Genomic DNA, 22,800 nt, shown 5'->3' with positions numbered 1-22,800 from the left:
CCAACTTCCGCCCTCCAGTCTTCCATTAGTGACCCTTATAGGCACAGGTTAGCAGACAGCCAGCTGGCAAATAAGAAATGTAGTTGGCAGGGTCTCAGCCCCATATTATGAAGCTAAGTATAGAAGAGTGGATTTGAAACTGAGAGAAAATAGACCAATAATGAGCACGCCATTCATTAGACGATGACTTTCAAATCTATGTTTTAGCTAAAATTCATTATAAGATTTCGTGTAATCATGCCTGTAATAAATGAAATAGGGAGGTAAAGAAGTCTCGGATGACTCTAAGTGTCAAGACCTGATAAAAATTAGAGGTATACTTTTACCACTTCCAATTCTAAAGTTTGCTTTGGGATAACAGTTGTTGTGGAATATTTATTTCTCTTGAGAATACCCAGAAAGCCAGACACATTTGCATAGGGGTAGATGTCTAATGTTCATCAAAACCTACCTGTTCATTAACTTGAAGCATGACCAAAAAATATGGGGAGTAAATAACAAAATAGTGAGTATAAAGATGTCAAAATTATTTGAATAACTGATGGAGAATTTCCCTCTCTTCTTTTTTTCCCACCCATCTTTTGTATAGGGTTTATTTTTATCCCAAACCCCTTCCTCCCAGGTTACCAGTGGCACTGGGTGAAACAGTGCCTTAAGTTATATTCCCAGAAACCTAATGTATGTAACCTGGACAAACACATGTCTAAAGAAGAGACCCAAGATCTGTGGGAACAGAGCAAAGAGTTCCTGAGGTAAGTCTTGTCAATCAGAATGAAGTGTTAATACTCAGCTCAGATCATCACAGGTCTTTGAAGGAACTGTTCTATAACAATGCAGTAAAAGTGACTGGCTGGGTTTTTTTTTCCCTTCATTGTTTCCAAGCAAAAACAGCACAGTTGTATTCTTTCCCCAGGAACATTTGGACAGATGCTTTGACAGTTATAGTAAATTGAGATCCATTTTAAAGACTTGCTTATCATAGCTTAGATAATTGAGTTCATCCTCATTAATCATCACATGATCCATTTCCATTAGCTTCAGCCATTTTTTTCTACTTAAAGTGAGTTCCTTTGAAGGCTTTTGGTATCCTAGGAAAGGTAACATCGAAAGCTCTTTGCTTCTACCCTCCTAGATGGATTCAGTGGTACTAGCCGTTTTATGATAGGTCAGTTGTTCCTCATGAGAATAACTAATATTTTCACCTTCATGCTTCAACATTCATTCATTCATTCCACAAATACTTAATGAGGGTCAGTAGTGTGTCAGGCATGATGCTAGGCACTGGACACAGAAAGATAAAGGCACCCTCCCTGCACTCAGCAGTGCATAGTGTCTGGCAAGAATGCATTACCTATGAGAATAATTACTGTAGAGCTCAGAAAGTGTTATGATGGGATTTAGAAAAATACTGTGGGAGCATAGAGGAGGAAATAATTATTCCAGGCAGGGTAGAAGTGTGAACGAAGAAAAAATGATTTTTTGTTTGTTTGTTTTTTGTTTTTTGAGATAGAGTCTCACTCTGTCACCCAGGCTGGAGTGCAGTGGCACGATCTCAGCTCACTGCAACCTCTGCCTCCTGGATTAAAACGATTCTCCTGCCTCAGTCTCCTGAGTAGCTGGGATTACAGGCATCCACCACCACGCCCCACCAATTTTTGTATTTTTAGTAGAGATGGGGTTTCACCATGTTGGCCAGGCTGGTCTCAATTCCAGACCTCAAGTGATCCCCCTGCCTCAGATTCCCAAAGTGCTGAGACTACAGGCGTGAGCCACCAAGCCCGGCCTGAAAAAATGATTTTTTGATTGGGTTATCCTCCTTTCACTGTCCATTTGAACTAATCTTCAAAAATGAGTAGGGGTTTACCAGTCAGAAAAGTAAAAAGTCTCTACTGAGTAGAGAAAGCAGCCTGAGCAAAGATACAATATTTAAGACAGAATAAATCGTCCTGCGAGACAAGAGCATAGGATGTGTACTTTCTTATGTTTATTCAGTCGTTATCTATTGAGTTTCTGCTATGTGTCAGACACTGTGCTTTAGTGTTAGAGATTCAAAGGCAGATAAAAAACAGTTCCTGTCTTCAAGAAATTTGTACTTTAGTTATGTTCAAAAACATACAAACAGATAATTAGATACAATTTGGGTCTGGGCTTGGTGGCTCATGCCTGTAATCTCAACACTTTGGGAGGCCAAGGTGAGAAGAACACTTGAGGCCTGGAGTTACCAGCCTGGGCAACATAGCAAGACTCCATCTCTATGAAAAAAAATTTTTTCTTTTTTTTTTTTTTTTTTTTTTTTTTTTTGAGACGGAGTTTCGCTCTTGTTGCCCAGGCTGGAGTGCAATGGCATGATCTTGGCCCACTGCAACCTCCACCTCCCGGGTTCAAGCAATTCTCCTGCCTCAGCCTCCAGAGTAGCTGGGATTACAGGCAAGCGCCACCACACCCGGCTAATTTTGTATTTTTAGTAGAGGTAGGGGTTTCTCCATGTTGGTCAGGCTGGTCTCGAACTCCCGACCTCAGGTGATCTGCCCACCTCGGCCTCCCAAAGTGCTGGGATTACAGGTGTAAGGCACTTCCCGGCCCCAAAAAAATTTTTTTTAATTAGCTGGGCATAGTGGTGTGTGCCTGTAGTCCTAGCTACTCGGCAGGCTGAGGAGAGACTGTCTCTAAAAATAAATAAATTAATTAATTAATTAATTAATTAAATACAATTTGGTAGATGCAGGGATAGACATTATAAGATATAATGGGAATGGTCACTTAAGTAGCTAGGCTGGAGGTAGATTATAGAAAATGCTTCCTGGAAACCATGAGTAGGTGGAATTGGTAAAACATGAAGGAGGAGAGGTGGATTTGGGCCAGATGGTAAAGGTTTTAGTGATGTGTAGAGCAGGGGGGTCCCCAACCACTGGGCCGCAGACCCAAGCATTACCACCTGAGCTTCGCCCCCTGTCAGATCAGCAGCAGCATTAGATTCTCATAGGAACGCGAACCCTGTTGTGAACTGTACATGCAAGGGATCTAGGTTGCGCACTCCTTATTGAGAATCTAATGCCTGTTTATCTGAGATGGAACAGTTTTCATCCCCAAACCACCCCCCATCCCCACTCCATCCATGGACAAATTCTCTTCCATGAAACTGGTCCCCAGTGCCAAAAAGGTTGGGAACCACTAATGTAGAGCACCAGTTCTGGAGTCAGACTGACTGTGTTCAGATCCCACCTCCACCACTTAATAGCTGTGTAACCTTGAGCAAGTTGCTTCACCTTTCTGTGTTCATAACAGTTCTTTCCTTATTGAATAGTATGAGGATTAAAGATAATACGTGAGAAGTCCTTTAAAGTGCCTGTTAAAACCATTTTACCAACTTTGTGTCCCGTTTGGTGTTACATGGCCTTAATTTTGTAGTTTTCAGAAACTGTCATGCCGATCCTAACAGAGTAAAGAGAAGATTTTCTTAAGGGGAAAGGAGAAGTAAAATTCAGTGGTTTTTTTTAAACCTTGGTCTGTAGGTTATGGTATCAACAGGAGCAGTGAGGAAAATCCTGTCCATGAGCTTTTAGTAGTGTCTTCTTCACAACTGAGAGCAGGGGAAAGGAAGATGGTGGTTAAGTAAAATTAGTCCAAGAGAACCTACTGCTATTAAACCAGCCTGTGTTTTCAAGTAATTTTTTTTCCTTCTGATATATGACTCTGCAGAAATCCCAGCTGTCTTTTAAGATAGCTCAGATGGATCTCTGCAATAAATCATCCTGTAAGCAGTGGTGAGATACCTTTTTTTAGGTCTAATAAATTAGCAAAAATAAAAAATTTGATGGTCGTACCTTATGTTGTCAAGGGTTGGAAGAAATTGGTATGCTCAAGACATTGTACTGGCAGCACTGAAAATCGATTAAGGCCAAGTTTTCATTGTATCACTATGTGATACGTGCTTCAGTTTCCTCATGTAAGAAATGAAGGTATTGGACTGGATAAACCATTCAAGGTAATTGAATCATGGGCAGTCAGGGTCATGTGGACAGTACATGGCAGCTCTCCCAACTTTGCCAGAGTCTCTCAGAACAGGAGAGAGTCTGTTGTTCAAAACAGTTCCCCTGGAGATTTTGATTAGGTATCATAACATCCTCTGACATTGAGAACCACTGAAGTAAAGGACCTCTAAGATCCTTTTGGTTTTAATTTTCTAGAATTCTATGGTCAGGGAAGAAAAAGCTTTAAATAGGAAATGAAGAAGAAATACTTGAACTTAAGCAAAAACAAAAATTATTTAAAAAAAAATACTTGAACTTAAGGACTGTTCAAAAAATTAGAGTACCTCAATTCTGTTCTTTTTTTTCAAATTGAATGGCGTAGCTAGAGATTGTTGTAAAAGTGTACAAGAGTTATGTGCAGGCCGGGCACAGTGGCTCATGCCTGTAATCCCAGCACTTTGGGAGGCCGAGTTGGACAGATCATCTGAGGTCAGGAGTTCGAGCCAGCCTGACCAACATGGTGAAACCCCGTCTCTACTAAAAATGCAAAATTAGCCGGGCATGGTGGCGCATGCCTATAATCCCAGCTACTCAGGAGGCAGAGGCCGGAGAATCACTTGAACCCGGGAGGCAGAGGTTGCAGTGAGCCGAGATCACGCCATTGCACTCCAGCCTGGGCAACAAGAGTGAAACTCCGTCTCAAAAAAAAAAAAAGAGTTATGTGTAAACATCTTCATTGTGACATTGTAACAGAAAAAAAAAATGCAAAACAGCCTAAGAGTTCATCAACAGGAGACCAGGTAAATCTAACGTGACGTATCCCAGACATAGAATGCAGCTGCTGTGCAAGGATTAAAAAAACTTTAAATGCAACCCTCTAGTATATATTCCAGACTTCAAAGCCAGAATAAATTCAGTCATTTCTCACCATCTCCATCACAACTGCCTTGGTCTAAGCTGCCATCATTTCTTATCTAGAGCACTGCAGTAGCCCCCTAACCAGCCTCCCTTCGTAGTACAAACTCAGGTGTGGTTCCAAGGGCCCACCTTGATTAACAGTGACACTTTATCACTCAGGAAATTTCAAGGGTTTAGAAGTTCCCTACCAGGAGCCAGGGACAAAGACCAGTCAAATTCTTTGTTACATAACATCATCACATTTAGAAAAAATCCAGAATTCTTAACCATGGCTGTAAGGCCGAGATGTCCTGGCCCACAGCTACCTCTCTACTCTCATTTCCTACCATTCCTACCTCATTTCCTTTTCATTTGTTCTTTTCTGCCACATTGACCTCCAATGCTATCCTTAAACACATTAGGCATGCTCAAGATTTTTTTTTTGTACAGGCTGTTCTACCTAGGAAGCTCTTCCCTTAGATCAACAGTGTCTTGCTTCTTGTAAGTCTTTGTTCTAATATCATCTTAGAAGAAAGTCTTCACTTATCATTCAGTCAACAAGAATCTCCTACTTCCCCTCATTCTTTATCTTCTTGCTTTGGTTTGTTTGTTTATTGCCACTTTTTTTTTAGAGATGGTGTCTTGCTATGTTGCCCAGGCTGCCTTGAACTTCTGGGCTCAAGCAGTTGTCCCACCTCAGCCCCCTGAATAGCCAGAACTACAATTTTCTGTCTATTTTTTGTTTTCTAAATTTTTTTGCTTGATTTTTTTAATTAAGTGCAACATAGTTGCCAAATAACAACTTAGCTTTATTTGTTCTGTAAATTAGCTTATGAAATACTCTATTTTTATGTATATGAAAGCTTTTTTCCCACTGTTACCCTCATTGTGGAAGCAGAATTAATCCTCTCCTCTTTCTACTTAAGACTGTTTATAATGCTAGTATAGCATTTATTCTAGTGAATTGAGTTATCTACCCCAGTCTCCTTCCATTGCCTTCCTCTCCCATCTTGAAAATTTTGTAGCCTTGATTCTTACCACAGTTCTTTGTATATATTAGAAGGTGCTCATTAAATATTATTTCAATTAAATTCATATTGCCTCTTTATTAATCCAATAAGAACAATGCTAAATTTGAGAAGGATCATTTAGAGACTATATGGCTTTTCTTCTTATTTTCACTAATTTATTAAATAATGTACATTTGTGTCTTAGAAAATATGTGATGCTAGGATAGCTATGAAGAAGAATAAAAGCCAGTGAGGGAGGGACTGTTAAAGGAGGAACCCAGGTACTTAAATAAGGAATTTACAATACCAAAGCATGTATACTTGAATAGAAGTTGCAAGGTGCTTTGGGGGCACAATATAGGAAATGGCTGGGAGAAAGACTTCCCAGAAGAAGTGAGTGTAAACTGTATGAAAAAACAAATTGGAAAAATCTGCTAGGCTGAGAGTGGAGTAGAGCATTTCAGTAGAGAAAACTGTATAGTCAGAGGCACGGCCATGAAAAACGTGAGAAGAGCATACCTTGTGGGAAATGCTTGGAGATGAGACTAGAAAGGTTAGTTAGAGCCAGAATATAAATGGCTCTGCATGCCATCTAAGAGTGTGGACTTTGTCCTATTAACAGTGGGTATTTATCAGGATTAATAACAGATTTTTCACTTCAGAAAAATAACTCTGTGGTAGTGGAGGAAATTGACTGAAAATGCAGTGGTTGCAAAAAGCACAATTAAGAATTTAGTTCAGGCCAGGCGTATGGCTCACGCCTATAATCCCAGCACTTTGGGAGGTCGAGGTGGGGGGATCACCTGAGGTCGGGAGTTCAAGACCAGCCTGGCCAACATGGTGAAACTCCGTCTCTACTAAAAATACAAAAAATAGCTGGGCATGGTGGCAGGCGCCTGTAATCCCAGCTACTAGGGAAGCTGAGGTGAGAGAATTGCTTGAACGTGGGAGAATCGCTTGAACCCGGCAGGTGGAGGTTGCAGTGAGCCAAGATCGCACCACTCTACTCCAGCCTGCGCAGCAGAATGAGACTCTGTCTCAAAAAAAAAAAAAAAAAAAAGGCTGGGTGCGGTGGCTCACACCTGTAATCCCAGCACTCTGGGAGGCTGAGGTGGACGGATCACGAGGTCAAGAGATTAAGACCATCCTGGCCAACATGGTGAAACTCTGTCTCTACTAAAACTACAAAAATTATCTGGACATGGCAGCACGCACCTCTAGTCCTAGCTACTCAGGAGGCTGAGGCAGAAGAATCCCTTGAACCTGGGAGGAGAGGTTGCAGTGAGCTGAGATCACGCCACTGCACTCCAGCCTGGCGACAGAGCAAAAGCAGAGCAATTGAGACTCTGTCTCAAAAAAATAAAGAAATTTAGTTTAATCCATGCAAAAGATGATAAAGGCCTCAAAAAGATGTTGTCTACAGAACTTAGTTACCAAGCAATTATAAAAAGTGAGAGAAAAGAAAGTTAACAATTATCTACAGATTTCTACATGGCAGTGAGGGTAATACTGAGGCTTGTAATGGAAATAAGTATTGAAAGAAGAAAAGAATGAGCAGAGACTATACTTAGTGTAGTTGGGGCCATACTGTTTTTTGAAATGCCTGTAGGGTATCCAGGTGGAGATGTCCAGCATGATTTTGGAAATACAGAACTGAGCTTAGGAGTAACGTAAGGGTGAGAGGGACATGAAGAGAAAGAGATGAGATGAGGGAGTTACACGTAAAGGCCGTAGTGAAGCGCTGAAAATAGATGTGGTTTTCTTTCTTCTTTTCTTTTCACTTTTCTTTCTCATCTATAGAAAAGAAGGCTGTTGGCCCCAGGAAGCATCAGCACAGGATGATAGAGCAGGAAAAGACATCAAGCAGCCAGAAGGATATGAGGAAAAATAGAAGAAATGCTGTTAGAGGCTAAGACAGGAAAATGTTTCAAGAAGAGAAGGGCCAGCCATGTCAAATAGGTCTAGGATTTGATAATTAATTGGTGTAATGAAAACTAAGAAACTAGATTCAGTAGTGGTATAAACAAAAGTCAGATTATGGTGAGGGGAGAGAGTGAGGGAGGCAAATGTTGAATTTTTTAGAAGTTTAATTATAAAGGGAAGGAAAGATAGGTAGGGGGTAGAAGGAGGTGAGATATAAGCAGGGGAGCTTGCATAAGTGACAAAGAAAATGTTTTTGTTGTTTATTCTTAAGTACGTAGGAGTATTAAACATGTTTGAAGGCCAAGAGGAAAAAACAAGTTCAGAAGAGGACTTGAAAGTATGAGAAGAAACATTCTATTAATGGAGAAAGGCCTCAGAGGCTGTGTCAGGGAAATAGGATATAGTATAGGTAGAGAATTAGCTTTGGAAGAAAGAAGTAGGACCACTTCTGAAACCAGGAGGATCAGGTGAAAATTTAGAGAAGTTTAGTGGTGTGGGGGAGGAAAGTTGAAATTGTTCACTGGATCATTTGAGCAGGCTTCTGTTTTCTCACTGACATAGAAGGAAATAAGAACAAAACTAAGGACTTGAGATGAATGGTGAAGGTTTAGAACAGAAGACGGTTAGATAAGACTGAATATTTGCAGGATAGCAAAAGGATGTTAGCAGTTACGGTGGCATTGGATGTCCATTTACAGTGAGTGACTGGGAGTGTCAAGTTGAGAAGGGAGAGAGAAAACTGGAAGCACTCAAACACTGAAAGAATGGGGTGGCCAGGCGCAGTGGCTTACGCCTGTAATCCCAGCACTTTGGGAGGCAAAGGCGGGTGGATCACAAGGTCAAGAAATCGAGACCATCCTGGCCAACGTGGTGAAACCCCGTCTCTACTAAAAATACAAAAATTAACTGGGCATAGCGGCACACATTTGTAGTCCCAGCTACTTGCGAGGCTGAGGCAGGAGAATCACTTGAACCCAGGAGGCAGACGTTGCAGTGAGCCAAGATCACGCCAGTGCACTCCAGCCTGGTGACAAAACGAGACTCTGTCTCAAAAAAGAAAAAAACGATTGCTAAGAGAAATGCCAACGCTTACATAAGGCACTTACCCATGACAGAAACCAAGCAAACTGCTGTATGAGCACATTCACCAGGGGAGAATGTGGCCAGCCCACCCATCCATCATCCTTCTGCTAGTGCCTGGAGAAGGCAGCAGGGAGCATAGCATGTTTCTTTTTTAGTGAGACCCAATAATTAGGGTCATGTTTGCTTGAACACATTCTCTTGGATAATTGGATAAAGATGTATTAGGTGCCAACGTATTTCCTGCATTCTTCAAGGTGAGAGTTGTATTGGTACTGATCCTTCTTGACCTCCTTTTGGACAAGTCAGGTTTAAAAAGAGAACAACCCACCCCCTTCAGTGATTCTCTCAGTATTTTATGCTTAAAAATGATCCGGAAGCATGTTAAATGGTTTTGGTCTTACTATTCACAGTGTTCAAGAACAAATCTTGGAATTTCTGTTACTCAGGAGGCCCATGATTAAGCAGAAGGGTCCTTAAATAGTACTAAGACAAGAAATGTTTGGTGCTGGCCAGTCCTGCTCTCAACATATTGAAGGCAGATATTAAGAGTTGTTGCTACTTTCCTTTCAGAAAATACAAAGGCAAGAATTGAAATCAGGTTTTCAGAAGAGAATATAAAATGAGGGTCTAATGCACTTACATGGGTCTAATACGTTACAAAAATATATATGTCATTGCCCCCAAAATGGCATAGACACTCAAAGATCACAATTTTTCTTTTTGTTATGAGGACTGAACTTAATGCTTTTCAATGTAAGACTCAACTCTGGCTTGTTTTACATCCCTGGACCAGTCATCCTCCATAATATAACGCAAAAACTCAAAGCCTTTTTTTTTCCCCCGAGACAGGGTCTCACTCTATTGCCCAAGGCTGGAGTGCAGTGGCACAATCTTGGTCTACTGCAGCCTTCTCCTCCCAGGCTCCTGCCTCAGCCTCCCGAGTAGCTGGGACTACAGGCGTGCACCACCATGCCTGGCTAATTTTTTGTATTTTTAGTAGAGACGAGGTTTCACCATGTTGCCCAGGCTGGTTCTCCAACTTCTGAGCTCAGGCAATCCGCCCACCTCGGCCTCCCAAAGTGCTAGGATTACAAGCGTGAGCCACCACGCCCAGCTCAAAGCCTTTCTTTTAATCATACAGTTAGAGTCCTTTTTTTTTTTTTTTTTTAAGACGGAGTCTTACTCTGTCGCCCAGGCTGGAGTGCAGTGGCATGATCTTGGCCCACTGCAACCTTCTGGGTTCAAGCGATTCTCATACCTCAGCTTCCTGAGTAGCTGGAATTACAGGCACCCACCAGCATGCCTGGCTAGTTTTTGGTTTTTTAGTAGAGACAGTGTTCCACCTTGTTGGCCAGGCTGGTCTTGAACTCCTAGCCTTAAGTGATCCGCCCATCTCAGCCTCCCAAAGTGCTGGGATTGCAGGCGTGAGCCACCGCTCCCAGTGAGAGATGTTATTTTGGCTTCTTAGGAAAGGAACTGAATTAGAAAAGGTATATTACAGGATGATTCTATTCATGCTGTCACTATAATTTCGATAATTTTTATTGTTAATAACATAAACCTGTGTTTATAAAATGTATTCTCTCTTCTTGAATATTAGACTAAATCTTTTGGTGGAAAAGCAGTTTGTTGCGGCCATATCAAATGTCTAAAATACTGTCACCTTTTGAATTATTTCCAAAGCTGCATTATTACGTTTATTGTTTCAGATCAGTCTAACATTGATATAATGTATGGATTCTTCATAAAATGAGGCTGGGCATGGTGGCTCATGTCTGTAGTACCGATACTTTGGGAGGCCAACGCAGAAGGATTGATTGAAGCTAGAAGTTCAAGACCCACCTGGGCAACATAGAGAGACCCCGTCTCTACAAAAAAATTAAAAATTAGCCAGGCATGGTAGCACACACCTGTAGTTCTAGCTACTCAAGAGGCTGAGGTGGGGAGGATTACTTGAGCCTGCAGCAAGCTGTGACTGTTAGGAGGCTGAGGCAGGTGGATCACCTGAGGTCCAGAATTCGAAACCAGCCTGGCCAACATGGTGAAACCCCATCTCTACTAAAAATACAAAATTAGCCGGGCGTGGTGGTGCATGCCTGTAATCCAAGCTCCTTGGGAGGCTGAGGCAGGAGAATCACATGAACCTGGGAGGCAGAGGTTGCAGTGAGCCAAGATCGCACCATTGCACTCCAGCTTGGGCAACAAAAGCAAAACTCCGTCTAAAAAAAAAAAAAGAAAAAGAATAAAACAATCTGTTATTGAGCTAGAAAGAAACGGAAGGTATTGTGTTTTGTTTTTTAGTTTGGGCTAGAATAGTGGTTTTCAAAGTGTAATTCCTGGACCAGCAGCATAAGTATCATTTGGGAACTTACTAGAAATGCAGTTCCTAGGCCCCCACCCCAGACCTGCTGAATAAGAATTTATAGGCCTGGACCCAGCCATGTGAGTTTCAACAAGCCTTCTAGATGATTCTGATGTAAACTAAAGTTTGAGAAACACTCGGCAAAAATTAAGTGGGTTCTGTAATTAAGACAGGTTCTGTAAAGGCTTTCAGTAGAGCTCTTAAGACACTTTGCGCCTTTCAGCTGGAACTGCCATCTTCCAGTAATTTGCCAAAATGACGAAGACAAAGGGAAAGAGGAGAAGTACCTGATAGATGTTTTCTAGGCCTTTTAGAAAATGGAGTTTTTCCTTTGGCCATGTATATGCGCATCTATAAGAAAGATGATATTGTCAGCTGGATGCAGCGGCTCATGCCTGTAATCCCAGCACTTTGGGAGGCTGAGGCGTTTGGATCACCTGAGGTCAGCAGTTCAAGACCAGCCTGGGCAACATGGGGAAACCCTGTCTCTACTAAAAATACAAAAATTAGCCAGGCGTGGTGGTGCGTGCCTGTAATTCCAGCTACTTGGGAGGCTGAGGCAGGAGAATCGCGGAACTTGGGAGGTGGAGGCTGCGGTGAGCCGAGATTGCACCACTGCACTCCAGCCTAGGTGACAGAGCAAGACTGCATCTCCAAAAAAAAGGAGGATGATATTGTCGACATTAAGGGAATGAGAATGGGTACTGTTCAAAAAGGAATGGCCCACAAATGTTGCCATGGCAAAACTGGAAGAGTCTACAGTGTTCCCCAGCATGCTGTTGGCATTGTTGTGAACAAGTAAGTTAAGGGCAAGATTCTTGCCAAGAGAATTAATGTGCGCATTGAGCACATTAAGCACTCTAAGAGCCGAGATAGCTTCCTGAAACGTGTAGTAAAATGATCAGAAAAAGAACCCAAAGAGAAAGGTACCTGAGTTCAACTGAAGTGCCAGCCTGCCCCACCCAGAGAAGCACACTTTGTGAGAACAAATGGGAAGGAGCCTGAGCTGCTGGAACCTATTCTCTATGGATTCATAGCATAATAGGTGTTAAAATACCCCTGGACTGTTTGTAAAAAAAAAAAAAAAAAGACTTTGTAGCTTGGCGCGATGCCTCACTTAGCACTCTGAGAGGTCAGGGCGGAAGGATTGCTTGAGGTAAGGAGTTCAAGATCATCCTGGACAACATGGTGAGACTACATCTATATATTTTTCTTTTTTGTTTTAATTAAACAGTAAAAATAGGCCAGGTGCAGTGGTTCACGCCTATAATCCCAGCACTTGATGAGAGGCCGAGGTGGGTGGATCACCTGAGGTCAGGAGTTCAAGATGAGTCTAGCCAACATGGTGAAACCCCATCTCTACTAAAAATACAAAAATTAGCCAGGCGTGGTGGTGCATTCTGTAATCACAGCTACTTGGGTGGCTGAGGCAGGAGAATCACTTCAAACTGGGAGGCAGAGGTTGCAGTGAGCCAAGATCGTGCCATTGCCCTCCAGCCTGGGTGACAAAACGAGACACCGTCTCCAAAAAATAAAATTTTTGAGAACACTCTTTGCCATTTAGATACTTAGGGTGCCATCTATTTTGAGTTCTAGATTCCAGTCTTAGATGACCAACTTCTTTCATCTTTTACTACCACTTCTACCATCTCTCTTTTCCCCCTCCTCAAAAACACATAGCTTCAGTATTCATAAGATCATCATCATCATCCTTTTCTTCAACAGCATTTTCTTGTATCCTAGAGATTACCTTAAAATATGGAATTGGCTACGAAGTAATACCTTGGAAAGAGAAATAGAATGGATCACCTCTATAAGGTGCTTATGTAACTCTAGAACTACGTTTATATTTCCATTAACCACAAAGTCCACATGAGTCATACTTATTTTTCTGTCTCAGGCTACTAAAATAGAACATATTCTCTAGAGGAGAGCATCAAGAAGTTCTTTTATTTGTACCTTTAGCTGAATAAACATTGGTAGACCTCAAGTTGTGTTAATAACTACATTACATTTTTTTCATTTTTCAGTTTTTATGCACAAAAATAATGTGTGGTTGTTATCCATATTGTAATTGTTCAAATCAGCTAGTTGCTGTCAGTGGCCAAGCCTTATATTTTTCCCTAAATTATTAGTTGTCTGTCTCCTGTTGTGTCAGGGAGTCCCCAAAACCACACCCAGATTTGATGATTCGCCAGGAAGACTCACAGGACTCAGCATATGGTTGCACTTACAGATTTATCACAGTGAAAGCATACAAAGCAAGATCAGCAAAGGGAAAAGGCACCTGGAGCAAAGTCCAGGAAAAACCAGGTGCATGCCTCCAAAAGTCCTCTGCCAAGGAAGTCACACCGGATATGACAATGGGTTGTGACAAAATCTGTGAAATGTCTACCAAAGAAACTCAGTGCCTAGGTTTTTACTAGGAGCTTGTCATGTAGGCAGCCTCTGCCTGACACATGCCAAAATCACAGATTCCCAGAAGCAAAGCAGGTGTTGACCACAAACCATATTGTTTGCACAGTTTAGGTGCAGTAAGCCACTCTTAACACTTCCAGAGAATTGTGTGAACCTTGCCAAGGACCATCTTTGTAAGCAGACCATCAGTCAAGTCTGCTATGTCTCTTCTGCACACCTGTCCTAAATAAATCAGTGTTTGTTCGTTTCTTTTTATCTGCTGGTCCTGATGTATGTATGTGTCATGATGTCTTTCTTAGAATGTAAACTCTGTGAGGACAGATAGCATCTATTCTGTAAACTCTTTGTCAAACATCAAGATGAGTGCCACTGAACAGTGTGGGTCTCAATAAATCCTTTGCTTTTGCTTGTGCTGTGTGCCCATATTGCCTACTGCATCACTCCGTATTTAAATGCTGCCCATTCTTCAGTGCCGTGCTCAACTCCCAACTCTGCCAAGAAGCCCCGACTGATTCGACAGCTGACTTTGAGCTCTCCTTTTTCTTAATTCTCGTGCCCCTCAAAGTCTGCTGTTTACTTTAGTACTAGACTTTATACTGCGTTCAGTTTCCCTCTAATTTCTCCTTAGACTTTCTATTACATTTGCCATTTCCTGTCACAATCAGATTCCTTAAAGGAATCTGATTTTTTCTTTTTTAAACAGCCATAGTTTTGGACAAAAAAATTTTTGATTGATCAATGATGTAAATAACAGAGAAAAATTAAATCATTAGACCTACCATTCTCATATTTTTAGATATTTGGAGGTGAGCCAAACAAACAAGCTTCCTCTTTAGAAAAAGAGTAGTGGGCCGGTTGTGGTGGCTCACGCCTGTAATCCCAGCATTTTGGGAGGCCAAGGCAGGCGGATCACCTGAGGTCAGGAGTTCAAGACCAGCCTCAATATGGAGAAACTCCGTCTCCACTAAAAATACAAAATTAGCTGGGCGTGGTGGTGCATGCCTGTAATCCCAGCTACTTGGGAGGCTGAGGCAGGAGAATTGCTTGAACCTGGGAGGCGGAGGCTGTGGTGAGCCAAGATCGCGCCATTGCACTCCAGCCTGGGCAACAAGAGTGAAACTCTGTCTCAAAAAAAAAAAAAAAAAAGAGTAGTTAATCACATAGATTTGATCAGACGAGATGTAATTGCAGAAAGAGCACCTCTCGGTTGTACAGAAACCTCCTGTGGTTTGAACAAGGGTATGTCAGAAACCAAATCAGTTACAGTGGTGCCTTAATTGTTAGCTAAGCCTCAGTTATCTAAGCTATGTTATACAGAGTTAAAGAAGTCATGTTAAACCAGTTATTTTTTATTGTACTATACACTATATTTTGCTAAACTTTTTTTTTCCCAACCTGCAATTCTGGGAAGCCACCGTCATTATAGACATAGAAATCATTGTGATTAACCATACCCTGCTTTTAGCAAACCAAACTGAAAATGTTCTGTAAGTCAAATTTTTGATTGCCCATAGTGCTCTTGGTACCATTTCCCATGGACAGGTAAAGACATTTCTCTTGTCATTGTTGTCATTCTTATTTTATCATTACCAAGATGCTGGAGGCTTGTGATTTAAAGTTGACCCCATTCAGCAGAGGATTTAGAACAAAGGATTATAAATTAGAAGTGCTAACATGTTTTTCTCTGTTTATGTATCTGTGGTCTACTTATTTATCTCTTCTAATTTCTCCTACTGAGTCTTGGCTAACGGCTTATACCATGTAATACTAAATTTTAACTCCAGAGTCCATACAAATGGCTATTGCTGCCATTTTGCATGAATGATTCCTCTTTTGTCGCCAATCTTTGCAGGTATAAAGAAGTGACTAAACGGAGACCCCGAAGTTTGCTGGAGAAACTGCGTTGGGTGACTGTAGGCTACCATTATAACTGGGACAGTAAGGTATTCAGGTTTTCTTAATTCTTTTGTTTTCTGTTTATAGGCTTCTTTAGCCCACATAGTTGTATTTCTTCCTAACCACGCTTAAGATATCAAGATTATACATTTGTGGGAGGATCCCTTTCTTTTATTTCCTTAAAAAATCTCAACTGGGCCAGGTGCCGTGGCTCACATCAGTAATCCCAGCACTTTGGGAGGCTGAGGTGGGCGGATCACTTAAGGTCAGGAGTTTGCTGCCAGCCTGGGCAACGTGGCACAACCCTGTCTTTACAAAAAATACGAAAGTTTGCCGGGCCTGGTGGCACATGCCTGTAGTCCCAGCTACTCAAGAAGCTGAGGTGGGAGAATTACTTGGACCCAGGAGGTGGAGGTTGCAGTGAGCCAGGATCGCACCACTGCACTCCAGCCTGGGTGACAGAGCAAGACTCTGTCTTAGAAAAGAAAAAAAAAAATCTCTCCTCAGGTATCTCAAGAGGAATGAATTTTATTATATCAGAAGTCACCAGTGCTTTCTCACAGTAGGTTCCAGGAATATAGAACTCTTTTCAAGAGCAGTTCTCACCATCTTTATTTCCATTATTAGTGAGAGTTTGTTGAGCATATATTTTTCTTTTTCTTTTTTTTAATTTTTATTGTGCAACAAAAGCCACATTCAAGAGCACTTATTTTTCTATGTAATATCTGCCTGGAGTAAAAGAAGCTCCATGTATTTCAATTGTTCATTCGTCAACTCACAAAAGAACTTTCAACATATGGATACCGATGACACGTGGTGGCTCACGCCTGTAATCCAAGCACTTTGGGTGGCTGAGGTGGGAAGATCGCTTGAGCTCAGGAGTTCCAGACCAGCCTGGGGCAACATAGTGAAACCCCATCTCTACAAAAAATAGAAAAATTAGCCAGATGTGGTGGTGCATGCCTGTGGTTCCAGCTACTCAGGAGGCTGGGGAGGGAGGATCGCTTGAGCCTGGGAGGCAGAGGTTGCAGTGAGCCAAGATCGCACCACTGCAGTCCAACTGGGTGACAGAACAAGACCTTGTCTCAAAAAAAAAAAAGATATTTGCCTGCTCTATAATGTCTGGGAAGGAGGGAGGTGGGAAAGAATTTCCTACAGTTGACAGTTTCGTGTTTTCTTGAGCTACGATTTCTTCTTTCCTATCCTCTATGCTTTAGAAAATGCCTTGTAACTAGCAGTGCAGTGCCTCTTGTCTCAATTAGACATTTGCCACCAAGTGAATATACTGATTATAAGAAGAAAATGAAAAAAAAAATATTGGTATAGACCATTTTCTTTGCCTAATAACCAGTTACTTTGTCTGTTTTTTTTGTTTTTTTGTTTTTTTTTTTTTTTTTTTGGTAATGGTCTTAGACTGTCACCTAGGCTGGAGTGCAGTGGCACAATCACTATAGCCTCGACCTCCCCAGACTCAGGTGATCCTCACACCTCAGCCTCACAGTAACTAGTTACTTTCTAAAAGCTCCACAGTTTCAGCCAACCCAACTTATTAACAGATACATTAACTGCTCCAAATAATGACAGATTTGTTTTAAAAATATTTGTGATATAATTCTGACTTTCAGCAATACAGACTCAGTAGGAAACTAGATATTTTTTGAGGGGAAATGCCATGTGATTTTCTTTGGATTAGACAGCCCGAGTTTGAATCCTTCCTCCAGTAATGATAGTGCCTACCCCATAAGGCAGTTGTGAAAATTAAGTGATCAGTGCCTGTAAAGTGATCTCAATGGTGTCTGGCTATTCTAAGCAGTTAAATGCATTATCACAATAAATGTTAGCTTTTTTTTTTTTTTTTTGGTGATAATATTTTTACTGTTGATATTGTTATTCCCCAAGACCTCAAAGTTAACCTCATTGACTAAGAAAAATAGGGAGTAAAAATGACCAAAAACTGAATGAGTAGTCAGAGAAAAGTGAAAGAGAACTTTAAAAGAAAAAGTAGTGAGTAATGCAGAGACAGTTTGGACAGGGTTGAAAGCCCAAAAGGGTGATTATTTCATTATAGCAGAGGCTATCTGCAGCTAGAATGACAGCCTTGACTGTTTGATTATCTGAGGGACTAAAGCTTAAAATGATAGAGGAAAACTTAAAGTTCTTTAATCACACTTTGAGTTTTGAGAAATTAAATAGGAACTCTTCTAATTTACAGTTCAGTAAAAGGAGAAAAAATAAAAAACAGAAAAGTTCCAACTGAAGAGACCAGGCCATTCATCAAGAGTCTTCCTTACACCTGAAGTTAAAGGTCGCTTCTGGCCAAAGTAAATACTTGCTGTCCAGACCTATGACTCTGCTGCTTCAGCTAGAATACGTTCAGACAGTAGTAGAGATATGAGACAAAAGTAGATTTTCTGATCAGATTTGAGGTTAATTTAGCAAAGAAAGAAGTGAGAGCAGAGGAGCATCAAGACAAAAGAAGAGTGTGTCAGGTACATGTAGCCCAAATAGCCCTCAGATTCATCCATATAGGAACCTGTAAGTGAAAGTCTTAATCATAACTGCAGCCATGTCACTCATGCAGAAAGATGTTATAGAGAGTATTATGGCCAGGCCAGGCATGATGGCTCACACCTGTACTCCCAGCACTTTGGGAGGCCGAGGCAGGCAGTTCACTTGAGGTCAGAAGTTCAAGACCACCCTGGCCAACATGGTGAAACCCTGTTCCTACTAAAAATACAAAAATTAGCCAGGCGTGGTGGCAGGCACCTGTAATCCTAGCTGCTCAGGAGGCTGAGGCAAAAGAATCACTTGAATCTGGGAGGCAGAGGTTGCAGTGAGCAGAGATCGTACCACTGCACTCCAGCCTGGGTGACAGAACGAGACTCAGTCTCAAAAAAAAAAAAAAGAGTATTATGGCCTTTGATGTATTTTTTTTTTAACTGGAAAAAGATATTTGTGATCCTTAGGTGTAAAAAACAGAGACAGCCCAGGGAAGTAAGTTCAGGAAATTACTTCCAATTTAAAGGCCTATCTTGGCCATGCTATAAATGAGAGTTAGTTCCGATGTTTTGAGCATGTCATCCCATCAGATTGACCAGTCAAATTGCCACTAAGCCATGTTGCAAGCTGAGAGGTCCAAAACCAAACTGGCTATAGTATTTGAGTTGCCTTTTTATAAATTAACTTTTTAGTTTAGGATAGTTTTAGATTTGCAGAAAAGTTGAGAAGATAGTACAGAGAGAGCTTGTGCTCTCCCCCTATTATTAACATTTTACCTTAGTATGGTACCTTTGTCTCAAATAGTTAACCAATAGTAATACATTACTGTAATAGCATTTGTACTTCATTTAGATTTCCTTAGTTTTTAACTAATATCTTTGTTCTTATATCTAATTTTCTAATATCCAGGATCTTATCCAGGATACTACATTATATTTAGTCCTTGTGTTTCCTTGGGCACCTGTTGGCAATGACGGTTTTGAGTTGCATTTTTACCCTAATAGAACTGTCTCATTTACAGATAGAGTATACTAACTAGAGGGTGGTGGAGTAATTGCTTCATGTATAGACTCAATGCAGTATATAGCACAGTGCCTGTTATATAACAGGTACTTGGGTTTTTGAATGATTCATTATTAGATCATTAGATACCCCAAGAATGGATGGATAGACCGGGCACAGTGGCTCATGTCTGTAATCACAACGCTTTGGGAGACTGAGGCAGGAGGATCATTTGAGACCAGTCTAGGCAACATAGTGAGACCCCATCTCTGCCAAAAAAAAAAAATTAGCCAGGCATGGTGGCACGCACCTGTGGTCCTACCTACTTGGGAGACTAAGGTAGGAGGATCACTGAGCCCAGGAGGTCTAGGCTACAGTGAGCCATGATCACACCACTGGACTTTAGCCTGGGCAACAGATTGAGGCCCTGTCTTTAAAAAAAAAAAAAGAAAAGAAAAGAATGGATAGATAATGCTGTGTTAATATCTTTGTAAGTAAGATTATTTTAAAGTGGTAATTAATCTTATAGTTTCCTGTATTCCTGAGATCATTGTTTATTTTTCTTATTCTCTCTACATTTACCAAAGAAATACTCAGCAGATCATTACACACCTTTCCCTTCTGACCTGGGTTTCCTCTCAGAGCAAGTAGCCGCTGCCTGTGGATTTGAGGATTTCCGAGCCGAAGCAGGGATCCTGAATTACTACCGCCTGGACTCCACACTGGGAATCCACGTAGACAGATCTGAGCTAGATCACTCCAAACCCTTGCTGTCATTCAGGTGAGTTAGTTCCAGGGATTTGGGATTACTTTTTATCATTTAATTCTTTTTTCTAAGGCATTTTACTCTAAAATAAATACAGGTATTTAACTTTAAAAAAGTGGTTGGACTCTATAATCTTCCACTTCTGGGAATTTTAACAAATTATAGTTAGTATCTCTGTTTAAGACACATGGAGCCTACCTTTTATTTTTATTTTTTATTATTGTTTTTTTTTGAAACAGAGTCTCGCTCTGTCACCCAGGCTGGAGTACAGTGGCTTGATCTCAGCTCACTTCAACCTCCGCCTCCCAGTTTCAAGTGATTCTCCTGCCTTAGCCTCCTGAGTAGCTGGAACTACAGGTGCACACCGCCACACCCAGCTAATTTTTTTTTTTTTTTTTTAGTAGAGATGGGGTTTCGTCGTGTTGCCCAGGCTGGTCGTGAACTCCTGAGCTCAGGCAATCCGCCCACTTCGGCCTCCCAAAGTGCTGAGATTACAGGCGTGAGCCACTGCACCTGGCCGTAACCTACCTTTTATAATGAAAGGTATTGTCAGTGCTCTGTGGAATAGACAAGTGGAAAGCCATAAAAGCAAAGCGAGTGACCTTTGGTATAGAAGAGCAAACTATAGAGCAAAGCACAAAAGCCTGAGTAGTTTACTCTCCTTGTCTCCCTAAAAGTAAGTTTAAATTTGTGCCAAGTTTTGCACCTGTATCTCGGGAAAGTGCCTTTTATTAATTGCCTTATCTTTAAAATGAGGAATGGTAAACATAGTAAAGAACTCAAATGATTTTATTGAAAGACTCAAAGACACATCAATAGGCTGGGCATGATGGCTTACACCTATAATCCCAGTACTTTGGGAGGCCGAGGCCAGTGGATCACTTGAGTTCAGGAGTTTGAGACCAGCCTGGCCAACACGGTAAAACCCCATCTCTACTAAGATACAAAAATTAGTCGGGTGTGGTGGCACACGCCTGTAATCCCAGCTGCTCTGGAGGCTGAGGCACAAGAATCACTTGAACCCAGGAGGCTGAGGTTGCAGTGAGCCGAGATCGCGCCGCTGCACTCCAGCCACTCCAGCCTGGGTGACGAAATAAGACTCTGTCTTTAAAAAAAAAAACCATCAATAAAACTTAAATGGATAACATTAAAGCTAAGTTCTCCATTTGCTTATTTAACTGCATCCAATTTTATTTTGCAGCAGTTCTGTGGGCTGTCATAACTATAGGTAGAAGGTCATGAGTTGGTCACTCATAGACACGAGCCAGAAGAGAAGGATCTTAGCACAGTTTAAAAAGGAGGATTTGGGAGCAATAAATATCAACCTGAAATTACAAAATAACACAGTTGGCAGTAACTTTCCCAGTCATAGTTAATAAACAAAATTTATACTTTTTTATTGTTGTGTGTTTTTACTTATTTTTTGTAGCTTTGGACAGTCCGCCATCTTTCTCCTGGGTGGTCTTCAAAGGGATGAGGCCCCCACGGCCATGTTTATGCACAGTGGTGACATCATGATAATGTCGGGTTTCAGCCGCCTCTTGAACCACGCAGTCCCTCGTGTCCTTCCAAATCCAGAAGGGGAAGGCCTGCCTCGCTGCCTAGAGGCACCTCTCCCTGCTGTCCTCCCGAGAGATTCAATGGTAGAGCCTTGTTCTATGGAGGACTGGCAGGTGTGTGCCAGCTACTTGAAGACCGCTCGTGTTAACATGACTGTCCGACAGGTCCTGGCCACAGACCAGAATTTCCCTCTAGAACCCATCGAGGATGAAAAAAGAGACATCAATACAGAAGGTTTCTGCCATCTGGATGACCAGAATAGCGAAGTAAAACGGGCCAGGATAAACCCTGACAGCTGAGACTTGGAGATCCCATCCTTTTTACTCAGGCACCTGCTTACCGTAAATGATCATGTTATTGTGTATTGCCGTGGACTTCAGCACCCAGACAAGCCAAAAACAGAGACAGGGAAGAACTCATTGTTGATCACGCTGTTGCCTTGGAACCCACGCAGAAGTAAACTCAGCCACTTTGCTCAGAGAAGTGTTTGACATGGTCTGTTCCTAGTTACATGTTGGCTGTAATGTATGTTGAGAGGTCAGTCCAAGGAGGTATGTTCTTCCACAACAGCCTTCTCAGCCTCTGCTATTTCCTTTGAGGAAGGTAGAAGTGAGTTTCCATGTTTGCAGAGTATTTAAATACCTCAGATTTTATTAATGAGAAATACAGTACCCCTCCCTCCACTCCATCTGGTAATTTATGGTAAAATTGTGGTTCTGTGAACCAGCTATTAGTCTCATCTTCTTAACTCCCTCAGGCATCATCAAATTCTTTGATCTTCTCTTCCACCTCTCTGGCTCTCATGGAAGAATCCTTTACACATGAAAACAATGGAACTGGAAAATCTTGTCTCTTAGAAAAGAAATTAATCACAACTATCTCTCTTGCCTAAAAGATAAATATAGGTAAACCCAAGGAAAGGGGAATTTAGTTTCTGTACATGTCATTTCGGTCTCCAAACTCCCTGTTGGCTTTTTAATGCAATTTTAATTGTTGGAATAAAAAAGTCCCAAGGGTGTTTTGTTACTGTTTTCTCCATGAATAAACTCACTTGATTTTAAATTAAAGATCTATATCTGTCTTTGGGGTTTAGTCTATCTGGGATTAAGGTTTTTTTTCTGTTTTTCTTTGCCGTATTGTTCATGCTATTGAAGCCCTCTAGCTGTTTCTGCCCTACACCATTCTGCTGTGCCCTAAGTATTCTTTGTGGCTATCTCACAGAAGAGAACATTTCTTAATATTCCAGTCACTGCTGTTATTGTCTGAGGGTAGGCAGCTTGGAAAATGTAGGCAATACCAAGTTTTAATCTTTATACCCCCAACAATTTGACTGACTGTATCATGGTCCAGGTTACTTTACATTTCTCTGGACCTCGGTTTCCTCATCATAAAATGAAGATACTGTAGACTACC

General features: G+C 41.4%; 1 protein-coding gene across 1 annotated transcript in view; it reads left to right on the top strand.

The window, feature by feature from the left end:
- Positions 1-22,454, top strand: part of ALKBH1 (alkB homolog 1, histone H2A dioxygenase) — a 34,995-nt gene extending 12,541 nt beyond the window's left edge. The window contains exons 3-6 of the mRNA XM_004055517.4: positions 590-752; positions 15,517-15,607; positions 19,649-19,842; positions 21,257-22,454. Coding sequence (XP_004055565.1) covers positions 590-752; positions 15,517-15,607; positions 19,649-19,842; positions 21,257-21,686 — 878 coding nt within the window. The 3' untranslated portion in view covers positions 21,687-22,454. The remainder of the gene's footprint in view (positions 1-589; positions 753-15,516; positions 15,608-19,648; positions 19,843-21,256) is intronic.
- Positions 22,455-22,800: the final 346 nt, after the last annotated feature.

Source organism: Gorilla gorilla, chromosome 15 (genome assembly GCF_029281585.2).
Source record: "Gorilla gorilla gorilla isolate KB3781 chromosome 15, NHGRI_mGorGor1-v2.1_pri, whole genome shotgun sequence".
In the NCBI taxonomy this organism is placed as follows: Eukaryota; Metazoa; Chordata; class Mammalia; order Primates; family Hominidae; genus Gorilla; species Gorilla gorilla.
Note: the sequence above shows the minus strand (reverse complement) of the source record. Positions and strands in the feature narration are given on the sequence as shown.